The 18539-nt window shown below is 42.9% G+C and overlaps 1 protein-coding gene across 1 annotated transcript in view; it reads left to right on the top strand.

Annotated features, from left to right (window-relative positions):
- The window catches only part of COL6A3 (collagen type VI alpha 3 chain), an 87222-nt gene that overhangs the window by 5023 nt on the left and 63660 nt on the right, over positions 1-18539 (top strand). The window contains exons 2-3 of the mRNA XM_063090261.1: positions 11720-11837; positions 13295-13912. Of these exons, the coding sequence (XP_062946331.1) occupies positions 11750-11837; positions 13295-13912 (706 nt within the window). The 5' untranslated portion in view covers positions 11720-11749. The remainder of the gene's footprint in view (positions 1-11719; positions 11838-13294; positions 13913-18539) is intronic.

Here is an 18539-nt window from a genome sequence, read left to right as displayed (position 1 = left end):
AGGAAGTGCTCATGGATCGGTTTAATCTAAAAATTAAAAAATTGAACAGCAGCTGGAGATGACTCAGATCTCAAGGGAAACCATTCCAGGAAGCTGGTTCTTCACTTCTGGAATCTTCATGAGTTGATTCAGCAGTCCAGTGCCAGCACCCAGAGTTAGAGCCAGCTCAGACAAACCCACAGATGGCCCCAAAGGCACACAGCGGGCTCCGTGTCTGAACTCTTTCCAATGCAGGGTGCAGGAAACCCATGAGCAGTCAGAGCCCAGGGTGACAGATGGAAGGTAGTAGTCGCAGGACCACTGCCTTGTTCAAGCATCTGGCAGTTAGCCTTACTTTACATGTAAAAAAGTGATCTGGGAGATATCAACTGACCATTACTGATAGAAACAGTAAGGAAGTAGATTTTCCCAGGTTATTACATTAAATCCAGTATTGACAAAAACTTGTCAGATGTTTCAAGTAAATTTTTTTAGTAAGGTCTTTATTTTAAAGAATAATTGTTCTCTACTTGATTATGAATCAGACTAGAAAACAAGCAAAAAATTTAAATTTTCCTTACAATGTGAGAACATTTTAGCCACTTTGCAGTAATAATTCTACAATGGAACACCATGGTTTTGGAGAGGTCAGTAGTGCTGAAGTCCATGGCCAAGAAAGGAAGAGACAGGAGTACATGCTGGGCACCCGTCTGGACCCGACAGCGTCATGTGTCCCAGGGCTGGGATGGAATGGGTGCTTGTAAAATTTCTTTCAAAGCATTTTCTAAGCACTCTCTTTCAAAGCACTCTCTTCCTTAATGTTAAAACTGAACTAGACTCTGCCTAATGTTTATAATTATCAGTGTAAATGTAGACAAAGTCTTGTCTGGCTGCCATATATTTCAGAGCATAGAATGTTTTTTACATTTGCATGGTGGCGTCTAGCTTTCCAAACCACAGCAGATATGGAACTTTCTACTTCATGGTTATTATCTTGGATGCTAGGAACATGTTTTTAAGTAAATCCCCAAATATTTGGGCAATTCATCTGGTGTTTCTTAAAGTTGCCTTTATAGTGGGAAGGAAACTAACCTCTGAGCAGCTTGACCTGTTCCAGGCTGGGGTTGTGCACGTGCTCACCTGATCTCTCACCATGGAGGAGGCTGATTGCCAGGGGATGCCCAGCCCCTCTCTTTCTGCATTCCTTTATTAAAATATGTGAGGTGCTGATGAGGTATTTCTGTATTAGATTTTACCAGGAAGAGCAGATCTCGAGTCAGCTACTCAGTTTCTAACAAGATGACCAAAAGGTCGAATGACCATGCATGCTCGAAAGCGTTCTAAAATTTTGCTATCAGAGGAAGCACATTCACAGTCTGAGCCAAACAGATCATTGTTTGAGAGTATTTTCATAAAATAGAAAGGTGAGATCTGAGTTGTAAAATAAATAGTAAAAAACACAAATTTTGATGTCTTACTTTGAAGGGGTTTTCTTAGAGCTGTTCCAAATCATTTGCTTTTGAGGAATCCCCCAAAGATCTTTCAAACAGCAATAACATATTAAATTTCACTCTCCTCCGCTAACTGGAGGACCTAATAAATCCTCTCTTAGTTTCCTCCCTGGGGACAAGAATGGGGACTCCTTTCCCAGGATTCAGGCAAGAAAGAGGGGAAAAGTGGGAAAAAGGGAGAGACCCTGGGCGCTCCCAAAGGGCGTGGTGAAAGTGAGGGCAGGCGAGAGAGAGCTTGAGAGCTTGGCGTCTGCTGAAGTCCGACTTTTCGTCTCGCAGTGGTGCACACGACGCTCTCTCTCGCTGTGGCTTTTGGCTATTTCCGCAGCTCCCACTTTAGATGGGACAGTTAAAGAGTTAACAGAAGTCCTGGAACTTGATAGGAGGAACAGCTTGATTTTAAAAAGCAGTGCTTGGAGAAAACCAAATAAATGACTTCAAAATGGGAGCTCTGGATATATTTAAGCCTTTGTTTTAAAAGTATTTCCTTGTGTGCCTGTGTGGATCTCTGTCTTAAAAAAGATTTCCAGACGTGGAAAATAAAAAAGCTTTTGAATAGGCTAAATGAGAACTAATTTCACAGAATTGCAAAATAGCTTGGGAAAGTCCCTGGAATATGATGGAACATGGATGCAAGTTGAAGGGCTGTGTAGGGCAACCTTTGTAATACGAGGTATCTTCAGATTTCAAGTGGAAAGCAACTAAATGGGAAAAGGCGCCTCCAATCTTTTTTAGAATGAGGTAGAACTTTTCTTTTTTTCTCTTTTTTTCATGTGTGAAAGAACAGCAGCAGACAATCAGGTTCTGTGTCCACGAGGAAGTCTATTTTTCCCCCAGAAGACATGGGGAGTTTCCTTGAGACCTGGGTCAAACCCAGAACAGCCTCTAGGGTTTCTGAGTTTTCTTCCCTTGGGCTTTGAGAACGCAGACTTAGGTTGGATCCTGGATCTTTCTCATTTTATCTATGTGACTTGGGCACATCACCCTGCCTCACCTGTTTTCATTTCGTCAGCTGTGAAATGGAACAGCAGCCCCTGGATGGTGTGGAGGAGGGCGAGACGCCCCACCTAGGAGCTGGAAGCCTGTCTGGTCTCTCCTCCCGGAGTGGTGGGGGAGGGTAAGAGCGGAATGAAGCGGGATGGTTGCCTCGCTCCCCCTTATTAAAATGGGCAAGGCGGGTGATCATTTGGGAGATGGTGTTTGACATCTTTTAATAATTTAAGTGAAAAAATTTTCCAGAATTTGCTGCCAGGGAATTTGGTTTTAAAAATTGAGATTCCAGGACGCGATAAACAATATAATAGATTTTAATTGCAAACAAAAACATGAACAAATATTCAACAGCTGGGCTAGGAACCCATGAGCCACATGACTGGCTCCTAAGCCCAATGGCAGGAAAATGTGTGGAGCTGAGACATTTTTCCCACCTGGGAACTCAGCTCCACCAAACCACGTGGGTTGATTAGTCACCAGTGGAGCCTGGATAGCTCATTATCCTCCAGGCAGCATCTCCTGTCCTTCTGCTCAGAGCTGGAAGAGCTTTTCCTCCCCTCCCCCTCCCCCTTCCTTCTCTGACCTCCCCTCCTCTTCCCTCAATACCTGGGTGGACTCTGGAAACATAATTCACGTGCACCGTGGATTTATTTCATTGCTTGGTGTCTCAGCAGGAAGCACTTCATTTAGGGAGCTACTCTTCTAAAGATTAATATCTGGGAAATAAAAGTCCTTACGTCTGATTTTCGACCAATTTAAAATTCATTTTGCTCAGAGAACGGTTGAAGTAAGCGAGGGGTGGTTCGGAAAGATTGCAGGTCTCGTCTTCTTACTATTTAGATTTTATTGAGCGCTATCGCAGACTAGAAAGGATTTTGGAATTGCCTGATTGTGTCCCAGCTCAGTGTTTCATGTGCGACAGAATTAGTGGATTCAAAGGAGTCCACCACATGAGGTGTAGGGATGGTTAAAAATCTGTTAAAAAAAACTGCTCGAGGCATGGTTCCCTCTTGTTCTCTGCTGATGTCACCTGCAGAGGCGTCTGCAGCTCTTGCCCCCAGAGTCAGCAGTGGCCCGACAGACCTCATCGTGTCCTATCTTCTCCCACGTGGATTACAAAGTCCAGTGCTTTGCGATGAGGCCCTGTGATATTCTTATGCTCTAATTTTCAGATAATACTACTGCTTACAATTGTGCAACTCACATATGCATTAAACGTTTATAATAATTGAACTGGATCTCCCAGAAGATTTGTATTACATTCTGAAATGTATGCCATCAATTAATTGAGGACACAAAAAAATCAGAGATATTGTACTTGCTTTCAATTTTTTTATTTTTTAAAAGGAAAACTCAGGAAGGGGTCTAACAGTGTGAGGAAGGAAGATAGAGCTTGACAAAAAGATCTGGAAGATTCCCAGAGCAGAGAAGGGCTCAGGGGATTCCCAGAGAGCGAGGGCAGCACCGAGCCTGTGGCATGGCGGCGTCCTCCTCAGTGCAGGTGCAGCCCAGCCAGCCCAGCAGTGGGGCGTGCCCTGAGCCCTGATGTGGCTGGGACTTGACTGGGACTTGGGAACATTGTTGAACCAAAGCGCTGAGAGTTGGAGACTCCTATGTTGTATATATGTGTGTCCAACAGGCGTTGACCACTTCAAGCCAAGAACATTGGACCATGCTTTTGCTGTACTGCTGTTGTCACCACTCTCTGCCACCACTTCATTGCAGAAGGGAGTGTGCTCTGTTGAGGACTGGCCTCCCAAACCCATCAGAGCGACTTTCCCTTCGCGCCACTGAAACGTTTCCAAGAGAAAGTTGTGTTGACAGGTGGTTCTGTTTTAGCTGCTGAGATCATGGCTTCAAGTTCTCAGAATCTAAATCACTGGGTGGATTTGTCTCATCACAGGTGACACATTTTGTTGACTTTCTTTGGAAATCCAAAGCCACAGTGGGTCTTGGCATTCATTCTCCTGTTTATGGTTTTATTTTTCTCCACCCCACTGACTTTGGACAGGCCAGGCCTAGGGCCCACATGCTGTGTCCGGCTTGTCCTCATAGACGGGCTGCAAGATTTGAACATCAGCTCCTCTCTCTGCCTGAGCTCAGGCAGGAGGGATTTAATGGCTGATCTATGGGACTGAGCTTCAGGTTTTCCCTGCTCCCACTTCACGCCTGTCCTTGGCTGGCAGCCTCAATAAGGAGCTGTTCCTTTGCTCTCGGTGGCCTTCCCTGCCATCTTGCTAAGAGGACCATCTGGACGCTAGTCCCCTGCCTTCTTCATGGCACATCACTGATCAGGCAGCCAGACTTTCCTCCACTGTCAGTCTTAAAGGGCAAGCTGGGAACGCTGGAGCACACTTATCTCCAGCTGCACTAGCTGTGTGGGGAGAACATACATTACGTCATCACACGATGGACAGCCGTGAGCAGAATCACAGGGCTGTGGGGCACCCATGGCAGGACAGGGTTAGGCAAGAGATACAAAAGCGTTGGCCTTCGGTGGAGCCAATTACATAGATCAGAGGATACTGAGCAGAAGGGATACCTGCACTCCCATGTTCTTCACAGCTCTGTTTACAATAGCCAAGACATGGAACCAACCTAAATGTCCATCAATAGATGACTGGATAAGGAAAATGTGGTATATATACACCATGGAATACTACTCTGCCATAAACAAGAATGAAAGTCTCCCATTTGCAACGACATGGATGAACCTGGAGAAACTTATGTTGAGTGAAATAAGCAAAGCACAGAGGGATAAATACTGCATGTGCTCACTCATATGTGGGAGCAAAGAGAGAAAGGAAGGAAGGAAAGAAAGACCACAGTGGTGCATTGGACTTGCAGAGGAGAGAACATTCTATGGGCTACAAAGTGGAGTGGGGAAAAAGGGGGGAGGGGGAGGGAGGTTGGGGATAATTGGGTGGGGGACACGGAGTACAAATGCAATTTGTGGTAATGGATATACAGCTGATATGAATCTGGTCCCACATCATGGGCATGAGGGGTGACAATCAGCTTTGTATCTCATGAATATTCATAACCAATAATAAAATAAAATAAAATAAAATAAAATGAAAAAAAAAGATATATAGAGGGCAGAAGTGACTCGTGCCAGGTCTGAGTGTTCACATCAGATTCTTTTTCACCTTCATGGACCCAGGCCTTCCTCCCCCGCATCATGCGCGCCGTGTACTTTTCTCTTTCCTCCTTTCCAGACGTTATTCAGAAGCAAGGACGGATAGCATGTTAGTTGAATACTGGGACACATACACATGCTTTAAGAAGACGTTTAGTTGTACTGTTTCCCCCTTTTGGTTCTTAAACTCTGTCACACCTCAAAAAAGAGATGCCACACTTACATCGTTCCGGGTAAATGGATGGTCATGTTATAGGAGTGCGTAGTCACCTGTGCTTCTGAAAACTGGCAGGCGGTTTTCCTGTCTTCACTTCTTTTTATTTATTTTATTGTGGTGAAAAGCACCGTAACACACAATTTACCATCTTAATCGTTTTTAAGTGTACAGTACAGTAGCATTAACTATATGTACCTCATTGTGCAACAAATATCTAGAAACTTTTGATTCTACAAAACTAAAACTCTACGTTTATTGAAAAACAACTCCCCAGTTCTCATCCCCCCATCTGGCAACCACCGTTCTGCCTTCTGTTTCTAAGAGTTTGACTACTTTAGGTACCTGACATTCGTGGAATCATGTAGTGCTTGTCTTTTTGTGACTGGTTTATCTCACTTAGCGTAATGTCCTCAAGATCCCATCCATGTTACAGCATATAACAGGATTTCCTTCTTTTTAAAGGCTGAGTAATATTTCACTGTATCCATATACCACATTTTCTTTATCTAGTATCTGTTGATGGACATTTAGGTTGTTTCTAGCTCTTGGATATTCTGAATAATGCTGAAATGAACATGGGTGTGCAAATATCTCTTTGACATTCTATTTTCAATTCTTTTGGAAAAATACCCAGAAGTGGTTTTGCTGGATCATATGGTAATTCTGTTTTTAAGTTTTTGAGGAAACTTCATACTATTTTCTATAGCAGCTACACCACTTTACATTTTCACTAACAGTGCACAAGTGTTATAATTTCTCCACATCCTCATGAACACTTCTGTTTTTAAAAATTTTTTATTTTTTTGATAGTGGCCGTCTTAATCCTATGCTTTCTTTTAGGACTTTTATAGTTTCAGGTCTCACAGTCAGGTCTTTAATTCATTTTGAGTTAATTTTTGTATATCATATAAGGTAAGGGCTCAACTTCACTCTTTTTTGCACGTGAATACCCAGTTTTTACAACACCATTTGTTTAAGAGACTGTCCTTTCTCCATTGTGCAGCTTTGGCACCCTTATTGAAGATCATTTTTACCATATAAGTGAGAGTTTATTTCTGGGCTCTCTATTCTGTTCCACTTGTCTAAATGTCTATCTTTATGCCAGTGTCATATTGCTTGGATTACTTGATAACTTTTTCATATGTTTTGCAATCAGGAAGTGTGAGGTCTCCAGCTCTGCTTTTTTTCTCATTATTGTTTTGGCTATTCATGGTCCTTTGAGATTCCATGTGGATTTTAAGTATTTTTTTCTATTTCTGCAAAAAATTCCATTGGGATTTTGGTAGGGATTGCATTAAATTTGTAGATTGCTTTGGGTAGAATGAACATTTTAGCAATATAAATATTCAAATCCATGAACATGGAATGCCTTTCCACTTATTTGTGTCTTCTTAATTTCTTTCAGCAATGTTTTGTAGTTTTCAATGCACTAGTCTTTTGCCTCCTTGGTTAAGTTTATTCATATGTATTTTATTCTTTTTGATGCTGTTGTAAATGAGATTTAAGAAAAAAAATTCCTTTTTGCATGGTTCATTGTGAATGTATAGAAGTGCAAACCGTTTTTGTGTGTTAACTTTATATCTTGCAACTTTTCTGAATTCATTTATTAGTTTTTAATTTTTATTTTTATGTGTATTTAATACATAATTTTATGTGTATGTGGAATCTTTAGGGTTTTCTGCATTTAAGATCATGTCATCTGCAAACAGAGATAATTTTACTTCTTCCTTTCCAATTTGAATGCATTTTATTTCCTTTTCTTGCCTAATTGCCCTGGCTAGGACTTGCAGTACTATGTCAAACAGAAGTGGTGAGAGACGGCATGCTTGTCTTTTTCCTGGTCTTAGGCAGAAAGCTTTCAGTTTTTCATCACTGTGTTTGATGTTCGTTGTGTGTTTTTCATATATGACCTTTATTATGTTCAGATAATTTCTCTGAGTTTTTTTTAATGATGAAAGGCTGTTGAATTTTGTCAAATGTTTTTTCTGCTTTAATTGAGACAATTGTGTGGTTTTTCCCATCTTCATTTTGTTGATGTGGGATATCCCATTGATTGACTTTCTTATGTTGACCCAGCATCTGAGGATAAATCTCATTTGGTTATGGTGTATAATCCTTTTAATGTGTTGTTGAGTTTGGTTTGCTAGTATTTTGTTGAAGAATTTTACATCAATATTCAGGGACATCAGTCTGTAATTGTCTTTTCTCATTGAATCTTTGTCTGATTTTGGTTACATGGTGATGTTGGCCTCATAAAATGAGTTTGGAAGTGTTCCCTCCTTTTTAATTTTTTTGGAAGAGTTTGAGAAGGATCGGTGTTAATTCTTCTTTAAATATTTGGGGAATTCTGCAGTGAAGCCATCTGGCTCTTGGCTTTTCCTGTGTTGGGATGTTTTTGGTTACTGATGCAAATTCTATACTAGTTATATGTCTGCTCAGATTTTGTATTTCTTCAGTATTCAGTCTGGGTCAGTTGTTTATTTCTAGCAATTTGCCTGTTTTTTCTAGGTTATCGAGGTTGCTGGTGTGTTACTGTCCTCGCTTCTTCCAGGTCTCATGGAGTCTTGTCAGTCTTCCCAACTTGCCAACAGTGGGAAGGTTGTACAAACCATTTCGTAGGCCCAATTTTCTCTAATTTGCCTTTGTCTCCTTCAGGGAAGAGTCAAACCACTCCTGAGGCAGGGGATAGAAAACCAATTTAGAGGCATTTGGAGTTTTAGGATTATAAGATAAAAAAAATCATACTTGAAGATCTGACGTATGCTTGAAAACCAGAGAGAAGGATGTTTTTGACTTTCATTCACACTGATGCTGAATGCCTTTACACGTTGTGATGCACTGCAAAGCCTGCTTTTGAACATTCATACCCTAACAGTGAAATATGAATCACGATGATTACCCAATATCCCGAACCAAATGGGATTTCCCAATTAACTGTAATTTGTATGATATCATTTCCAATATCCAGTAGTTCTTCCTGAAACTCAGTAAAAGAAAAAATAGTTGGCCACATTAACTAGTGCCATGGAAGTCCATGCTGCTGATGAGATTGACTCTGGCCCCTCCCCTGGGCCTCTTTGGGGAGACTTTGGTCATCTATACATTTCAACCCTCTCACTTGTCACTGGGAGATGGTGAGCTCCACTGTCAACAGACTTGGGTCCCCACTCGTAGTCAGTGGAGTCCAAGAGAACAGATATCTGCAAACCCCAGCGACCTGGGTCCAGTGAAGACCTGGGCAGGTGAAGAAGCCTTTAGCTGGTGTTTCAGAGTAGCAAGGACTTTCCAAAGTCAGACGCAGACATGAATAGCCCGTTGCTCCCAGAGTGTGCAGCTTGTTTCATGGGGAGTGAATAGGTATTATTGAAAAAAGGTTATGAAATGTATGTTTTGGAAATTCTGGATTAAATAAAGCACGACAGGTTTCTTGACTTCTCAGAGCTGCTGTATGTTAATGTGTGTTGTAACCATTCCAGAAGAAGGTTTTGCATTCAGCGCTTCCCAATCTCTGTAGCGTGTGGAACGCCTTCCTCTTTCCCCTTAGAACTTTTCATGGAATGACAGTTCCATACAATATACTTTGGGAAATGCTGACAAAACCCACCTTGGAAGAGAATGGTAGTTATAATTCACTTACGAGCCGTTCTGTGTCAGGCATTTGACAAGCAGCCCACCATACACACAGTCCTCACAGAAGGCTGGAAAGAGGGGTGTTATTCCTACGATTATCATTGTTTCCATGTTAGAGATGAGGAAACTGAGGCTTTGGCCATTAGGTGAACTGCCCAAGGTAGAGTATGGTGATCCAGGATCCAGGGTTATCTGACTCCTAGCATCTTGTCTTTCCCCAACATTGCTGGCTCTTTTTCTAGTTTCTGAAAAGCCCAAATTCGGGCCATTGGACCTGATTGACATGTTGTCATGGAATCATGGAGTTTTCATGGAGAGAAATTTTTTTTCCCCTCCTTATCCTCTCATCTGATTAACCTTCAGAGTGGCAGGTGCCATATGAGTACCAAGTGTCCCTTAATAGTTGTGTGACTTACTCTCTGAACCCTAATTTCTTCACCATAAGCATGGGGATTAGCATCTACTAGCAGGAAAATACAAAGATAAATGAGATAAATTAGGAAAAACAGCAATGGCACATGGTAGATGCTGAATGACCTTTGATAACACGACATCAAAGACACTGGTTTGGTGACAGTCTGACCTACTGGTGTTGCCAATGCCCCTCTTCTCCAGTACTGTTACCCAGACCCCTGACCAGGGAACCCCTGATCAGGGAACCCCTGACCCGTCTAGGCAAGAAGAATGACTGACATGCATGGCTGCAGACAAGACCAGCTACATAATTTGTAGGACCAGAGAAAAATGAAAAGGAGGGGCCCCTTGTCCAAAAGTTATTAGGAAGTCCAAGACAGCAACAGAAAAGCCTCAACTCAAGCATGAAGTCCTTCTGAGCACGGAATCCTGTTGCAGCCCTGCTGCAGCCTAAGAAAAGTGGGGAGGAGGAACCCAGGGCTAACGGGAGGAGAAATGAGGTGCTGTCCTGGCAAGGGGGCTTTAGCCTGGACAGAAAGACTTAGGCCAGCTCTCTGGAGGGGTCTTAAGGAGGACCCCAGTCCCCAAGCTGGTCTCATTGGATTGGGGACTGGAGGGTGAAGAGGCTGACTGGAAGGTTTGGGGTGGGTAGAGAAGGTGTTGGTGGCAGGAAAAAGGTCTGATGACATAGGCTGCTGAGCCCATGTGAAAATGAACTTGGCTGGCTGGAAGTCATGTTTGCAGCCACCAGCTGGTGCATGGGTGTGGGAGACAGTGCAGCACAGCAGTTAACCCTCAGGTCTGGCTTCGCAGTCTTGCTAATTCTCCCCGGGCTTGTTCCATTGTGAGACTGGAGGTTGGCATACAGCAGGTTTTCCTTGGAGGAAAAGTGCTAAGTATTAATAGAGAACAAAAGCAGGGTTTGAAATAGCCCTAGCTGCTGTGGTTGGGTTTGCACATGATGTAACTTGGGCAAAGCCCGTTCTCTCCATGAACTGAAGCTTTCCTCTGAGATTCCTTTAAACATGATTTACAAACTTAAGCGGGGTGTCACAAACCTGCCACTCTTGGTGCCTAAGAGTTTTTGCTCCTGACCCTCTTCCATTCTAATATGCTGTTTCCAAATTGCTGTCTGCTTCAATTTGGGAGCCAAAAAGAAAGGTAATTCCATAGTTTTTTAACTGTGGCCAAAGTAATATAGTCACTAGAGCCAAAGATTTTCATTTATATGTTTAATCAAAACTACTTTTCATAAAAGGGATAAATCCTTGGTTCATTAGTTAGTAATTTGAACAAAGAAAGAAAATATTTTCAGATTGTCGAGAAACCATTATGAATGTCCATTTAAAAAAAATTGTGTTCTTTGAAGTGTGTTTAAGAAGGTCCAGCTAGGAAAGTGAGTGGCTCTGTCACAGGGTGATCTATGTCCTGCTGACTGCAAGAGGTCAGAGAGCTCCTAGACAGGAAGCTGCCTCCGTCCACGTCTCCTCCAACTATCATTCACCGACCTCCTTCCCTCCCTGTCTCCCTTCATCCCTCTTTCCCTCTCCTTTCTTTCTCTCTTCTCTTTCTTTCTTTCTCCTGTTTGTGTATGTCTATAGTCACATATATGTGTGTGTATTCTCCGTCTATTTTTATGCACGTATGTGTGCATCCATCTAACCTGTCTACCCACCTATTTATCATCTATCCTTTTGCTGCTGGTCTGAAGAGTGAATCAGATACTAAGCCCCCTTGCAAGTCTACACAGGACACAGAACGCATGGGATTTTGAGGGATTGTGCAGCGTGAGAGTCAGAGACTGATAATTCCCCTCTGCCTTATTTTCTCTTTTAGGTTCACACTTGGTGCTCAGACAAATTCAAAATGAGGAAACACCGGCACCTGCCCTTAGTGGCCGTCTTGTGCCTCTTTCTCTCAGGCTTTTCCATGACTCATGGCCAACAACAAGCAGGTAAGATTCAGAAACATCCTTAGTTTTATAAAAAGTAATAGCATTTTTTGATTTTATATCTTAGACATCATGAGGTTGATATAGAGCTCAGGTATGTTTTTAAGAGATAGCTAAGCCATTTATTATAGGATATTCATTTGGTTTACAGACCTTTTCAGATATGCTTTATCCAGTGCAAGATGAGTTATTTTTACTAAAACTTGGGTTTGATATCTTGGAGTTGGTTTGAAACTGATTTGTTTTCACATTGGGTGTAAGCGGAAAGTTTGGATCTTGAATGTTTCCCCATCCAAAGAGATTTTCCACATTTCTGTCATTGGCTGGTCTCTGAGCACATAAAACAGGGAGAAGACAATTATTGAAAGTAAAAGTTAATTTCCCTAAAGAAAACAAAAACAAAGATTGCTCTCTCTCTAATTCTAGACAGAGAAAGACATTTTTTCATCTAGGATCATTGGATCTTTAAAAAAATCTGTTTCCAAAAATGATTTTAAAACTATAGATGCTAATAAATCCTATTCAGAATTTGCTTTCAGAGTTTTAGAAAAGCAAGAAATCCTTCATGCATTGCAAGTTGGGAAGGATCGTCTTGGGTCTCCCTTCTCCTTTGCCTGGAGAGCTGGGCCCCTGACCGGGATTCTCCCATGAGGCCAGGGTGCTCTTAGATGGAGGGGTGGCTAGTGCCACCTTGGTGGAAGAGGAATGTGGATTGGGGTGTCAGGTCTGTCCGAGGTAAGTAGAGTCCAGGAACCTGCCTGGGCCACAGCGGCTGAGTGCACCTCCCCGTGCCACGGCTGGCCTGATACCCCTTGAGAGAGATCTGGATTTATCTGTGAATGAGATAAATTGTGTTCAATATCTATGAAGACTTTTTTTGGCCCTAAAATATATGTAGTAACTAGTTAGAGTACCTTTCTTCATGCTCAAAAAAATCTGGGAAAAATGAGACTCTTCCCTTCTCTGCATTTACACAGGTCTTCCTCACTTAAAGAAGCTGTATTTATTACATTTATTTTTCTTGCAAATTACACAAAGTGTTGGCAGTTAATTAATGTAAAACAGTAGCAGATTTCACTTTTCCTAATTGTCAAGGCCCAATTTCATACCCCAAACTGAAGAAGAAATGTGTAAGATGATGCTTGGTTATCTGGTGTAAGGTATGCCTGAGTTAAAAGATACCCAGGAAATATCCCCCTTCTGGAGCATGCCACTGGCCCATGAGTGATGGTCACTGAGTACAGAACTGGGGCCAATGCCTAGGCACTCGCAGCTGTTGAGTCCAGGTGCCCAGATCCCTGCTTCTCAGGTAAGTCAGGCTAGCTGGCTGTATTGTAAGAGAGGTGTCAATTATTTAGTGACAGCATAGTGTCAACTGAGTTTGTCTAGGAAGGTTTTGCACTGATAGGAATTAATTGTTTGAATAGTAGAAAAATCTAAACCAATGTCTTTTTTTAAAGATGTCAAAAATGGTGCTGCTGCCGATATAATATTTCTAGTGGATTCCTCTTGGAGCATTGGAAAGGAACATTTCCAACTTGTTCGAGAGTTTCTGTATGATGTTATACAATCTTTAGCTGTGGGAGAAAATGATTTCCATTTTGCCCTGGTCCAGTTCAACGGAAACCCACATACCGAGTTCCTGTTAAATACGTATCACACTAAACAAGAAGTCCTTTCCCATATTTCCAACATGTCTTATATTGGGGGAAGCAATGAGACTGGAAAAGGATTAGAATACGTAATTCAAAATCACCTGTCTGAGGCTGCTGGAAGCCGGGCCAGTGATGGAGTCCCTCAGGTTATCGTAGTGTTGACCTATGGACATTCGGAGGGCGGCCTCACCCTGCCCTCAGCGGGACTTAAATCTGCTGGCGTTAACGTGTTTGCAGTTGGAGTTGAGGATGCAGATGAAGGAGCGTTAAAAGAAATAGCAAGTGAACCACTCAATATGCATGTTTTCAACCTAGAGAATTTTACCTCCCTTCATGACATAGTAGGAAACTTAGTGTCCTGTGTGCATTCATCCGTGAGTCCAGAAAGGGCTGGGGACACGGAAAGCCTTAAAGACATCACAGGTAATGGTGACATTGCCAAGCTGCTCCCTGCTGTGCTGTTCTGTGGAGATGAGCTTGGCAACCTGCTGGCCTTGAAGCAACGCTGTGGCTAAGAGATGCGGGCGGATTAGAGAAGAGATGACTATTCACAGGTTTAAAAACAAAGGTTTGCACATTCTTCTGCAGTCTCCTCTGGTAGGGCATTCACCTACACCCGGGAGGAGGTCTTTGTTTTTGAAATAACTAATATTTCAACTCTAAAAAAGTACATTCTGTGGCTGACTGGTTATCTCAGTTGGTTAGAGCATGGTGTTGATAACACCAAGGTCCAGGGTTCAATCCCTGTACCAGCCGGCCCCCCCAAAAACTCTAAAATAACAACAAAAACACGTTTTGATCTTATGATCCCATAAGAGATGTTTTTACCTTCCTTAGAAAGTAAAGCCTCCACCTGGCTAGATAGGCATCTAATAAAACTGCCTCGCATCTGTTGTTGGAATAGAAGGCCTGTTTCCTTTAGTGAACGCTCCATGTTGGAAAGGGTGTGAGCTGAGAGGGGAAAGATGGCATCCACTTTTGTGTCTAGTGGAAGAGAAGAGACCTCCTTTCTTCTGCCGTATGGAATTTATTTCAGATAACTGATAGAATTACGAGAAATATTAGATATGATACAGCCCAAGTGTATTTTGAAGAAATTGAGCCCTGGTGGGGATGTGACGTGCAGTCAGTAAAAGAGCCAGAGCTGGAGGCTTCGTGTCTTGGCTGTGGGTCGGGTCTTCCTCCTCCTCCAGCCAAAACCATGGCTGAGCCCACAGAGATGCTTCTGGTTCTAATAGCCCTCATCAGGGCCACTCGATGCCGCATGCACATTGTATTGACATATTGCTGCACGGTGACACGTACAGAGCTAACTGGCCAACAAGTAATTTAAGCAGCAAGCCCATTAGCTCTCCTTCCAGTGCTAAGCACCTGAAGGATCAAAGGGGAAGAGATTTGATGAGGAGAATTCAGGATGTACCGTACCATAGCAGTTCTGATGAGTGCCCAGAGCTAGGCTTACTCATCCGTGACGGGCAGGGCGGAGGGAAGAGAAAGGGGCTGTGTTTTTCAGATTGTAAGGTGGCCAGGAGGGAAGTTGAGAGAATTCAAGGTGAGTTGGCTTCAGTCACCTCAACAAAGGAGATGCCGAAGGAGGGGGGTGTGTGGTAGGGTTTGGGAGCTTGGAGAGATTGGACTTATTTTTGAGCAGTTGCTGCAGGGCTGTGACAAGGAGGTCACAAATGCTCAGGAAGCAGCCACCGACTTGCATTGTCATCCAGCCATTGTCAGCAATCCCCAGCCTGCAGTCCTCTCCATTAGTGGGGACCCTGACTTTCTGCAGGTGTCTCATGCTCTCCTGGAATCAAAGGAGCTACTGGATTTGGAGCTTGCAAAGAGGGAATGACAGAGGGGAAAGAAGAAACTGTGCTCAGAAAGGAAATCCAGAGTGCTATCTAGTCAATCCCTGAAATAGCACACCATGGAGTCCTGGCTGGGTGGGGAAGCAGATGAGAGCAGGAATGGGCCAGCAGGAGGCAGAAGAGCCCTAGAGGCAGCTGAGCGTGTAAGTAGGGGACACTGCTGGCCCACAGAGAGGGAGATTCTGAGGGCAGATCGTGAGCCTGGAAGAGATCCAAGAGTTGCTCCCACGTGGCATTCACATGTGCAGGGGCAATAGGCAGGGGCCACTAGGGGTGAGGAAGTTGAAGACCTGAGAGGCCGGAGCTCTCAAGGGTCATCCACATAGACGGGAACATCTCTGGACATGACCACGGAGCATGCAGTGTGGACAGAGGTGGAGCACGATGTAACTGAAATCAGTTAGGAACATTGGACAACCTCCTCAGTGTACTTAGCTGCAATGAGGAAGTGGACAATTCTTTGAATGAAGGAAGAGTGAATGAGCAACTGGGCCCAGGTGGGCATGCACAGCACGGAGGAAAGGATCACGGGGAGCAAGAGTTACGGGCAGCTTTTCTACTGAGCTTCTGAAAGTGGTCACCACCAAGAGGGTTGCAGAGATAGGAGACAGGAAGGAAGGTGACCAGTGAAAAGTCAGTCTCTTGTTAATTCAAGATGGCAGATTCAGCAGGAAGAAGAAAGAGTTGAGGCTTTGAGGCATAAATCAAGCAATCTAAAGAGCATGTAAGAGGGACCTAAGGAAGGGCAGACAGAGCAGAAGGTGGCTAGAGAAAAGGCAGACTCTTCTGGGTTGTGAGCAGAGTCACAGGGGAAGCAGTGCCAGACATCAGTTTTTCATAACAGGGATTCCAAAAGCAGGGGGTGGGGAGAGAGAGGATTGGATGTCAGAAGAGAGGAAGTGGCTGGCTTGGGCAGGCAGAGCTTGGGTAAGAGAAGGGTTTCAGAACTAACCAATCCCATATGTCTCAGAAGGTTGTTTGTAAAATGGTTTCCCCAGTGGTGACCCATGATTCCGATTTTGATGTGTGGGAGTGCTAATGCCCTCACTGGTGGGTCTACTTCTCAATAGAAAGGACTGAGAGACAGTCTGGTTATTGACCCTTAGCACTGAAGAGCGTTCCGTGCTTCCAAATGACGGGCTTCACCTCTGGCATTATGGCGCAGGTGTTGATGCTGCCAGATTACAGGAAAAGGAGGGGGTCCTCAGGAGTACCCCAAACCCAGCCCTCCAGTTACAAAGAAATGATTGGAGCATACAATGACCTTCTCTGTTGGCTGCAACAGTTCTAGTATCAATAATTCACTGATCCATCACAGTTTTAAATACAGGGATAATATCAAAGACATGTCAAAAAACATTAAAGGGGATCAGTAGGGAAATGGGACATGTTTTCATTGGTGTTATGGCAAACCATGGAAAGGAAAAGATGAGTTTGCCTTTATGCTTCATCATCACATAAATGGAAACACAAAGAAATTACCATAGCAAATGCTAAAGGTGCCTATCAACATAGTGTACTTCCACACAGATGATAAAACCTTTGTTTTTATGCCCAGAAAACATCTCTGTCTTCTAGTGTCCAAGCCACTAGCAGCACCAGGGTGGAATATTAATCTATTTATGTTGTCTTTTCTAATTAACTTCACTCTGCAATTACTCTAGTACCATGTCCCACTGCATGTTCCACGGCAAAAAAATAAAATTAATAATAATAATAATAATAGTAAGTCTCTGCTTATAGGCTTTGGGAAAGGCAGTCAGGAGGGAGTTTCAGACATTGCTAATAAGTTAGACATTTTCTTCTCATTAGCTGTCTATGAAGTAACTTTTCCCCACAGAATGTTCTTGATTATAAAACACGTATGTGTAGAGAACGCTGATGATCACCACTTCTAAATGAACTCTGCTCAGGTAATCCAGCTCTCATGGTTGTGTTTTTAAAAACCCCTTTATCATCCTTTTAAAGGTGGATGTAACTAAGATCCAAACCCTTTATTGTGAAACGAAAGCTAAAGGTGGTAGCGGTGGTTTCCTCATGAGCTTTCTTTTCTCTGCAAAATATAAACTTTTAAAAATTCTTGAAACATTTCCACAGTTTTTTGATCTGCCTAGGAAACAAGCATGCAATTTTTTCTTCTGAACAGAAGGACGCATCCCATGAACTGAGAAAGGCGTTGTGCCCACAGCAACAGGCTCAGGAAAATAGCATTTCCAGTGCTGTTGAAGGGGCCCGAGATTTTTTGTTGAACATTCTGACACTTTTCCATAGAAAACACCACAGACGGTGTGATACATGAGCCATAAAAGCAAAAAAACAGACAACTTCTAAATTTTAAAATGTTGGATAGATCTGATTCCTCTTAAAATTGGTATTGGTAAGGCCGAGCCCGTGGCGCACTCGGTAGAGTGCGGCGCTGGGAGCGCAGCAACGCTCCCACCCACCACGGGTTCGGATCCTATATAGGAATGGCCAGTGCACTCACTGGCTGAGTGCCGGTCACGAAAAAGACCAGAAAAAAAAAATAAATAAAAAAGCTCCACCTTTCAAATACTATTAGAAAAAAAAAAAAAAATTGGTATTGGTAGTCGGTATGCCTGGCTGTACACCAGAACCCACGGCTCCTGTGCCTAGTTGAGGCTTTGGCTCTCCCGGATAACAAAGCATGCTCTTGTGTGTCCCATTATTGTGTGTGTAAGAGGACAATGTGTTTTATTCAGTGATGACAAATTATCCAACATTTTTCTATGACCTGCTGCTGTAGATGTTCAGACTTTTAGAAGAGAAATATTCAAGGATTTCCCCTCAGGTTCATTTATTTTATTTACGCTTTTATAAATTGCAACCAAAAAGTAAGTAATAAATGAAGAAGGAATAGTGTCATCTTATGACTTAGGGATCATTTTTAAAAATTGTCCCTATTGATTATAGTTAATCCTTATTCTAAATGTCACAATATACTGAGTAAATGGCAAACCCTCCCCAGTCCTTTGGGGCATTGATTTAGGCCTGGGAAATGCAGAAGAATTTTGTGTGAGACAAAATTTGCAGAGCCTCTGTCTTAGATGATGATGTGGCCAATTTTTATGGCCTGCTATATAATTCATACTGACACCACGCTCTCCTAGAGATCCTCTAGAAATCCTACATTTTGGCTGAAGAGTGGCAAATACTTTGGAGTTCTAAAT

The sequence above is a fragment of the Cynocephalus volans genome, chromosome 1 (assembly GCF_027409185.1).
Source record: "Cynocephalus volans isolate mCynVol1 chromosome 1, mCynVol1.pri, whole genome shotgun sequence".
In the NCBI taxonomy this organism is placed as follows: Eukaryota; Metazoa; Chordata; class Mammalia; order Dermoptera; family Cynocephalidae; genus Cynocephalus; species Cynocephalus volans.
The sequence above is the reverse complement of the archived record's forward strand: the minus strand, read 5'-3'. Positions and strand labels throughout refer to the sequence as shown.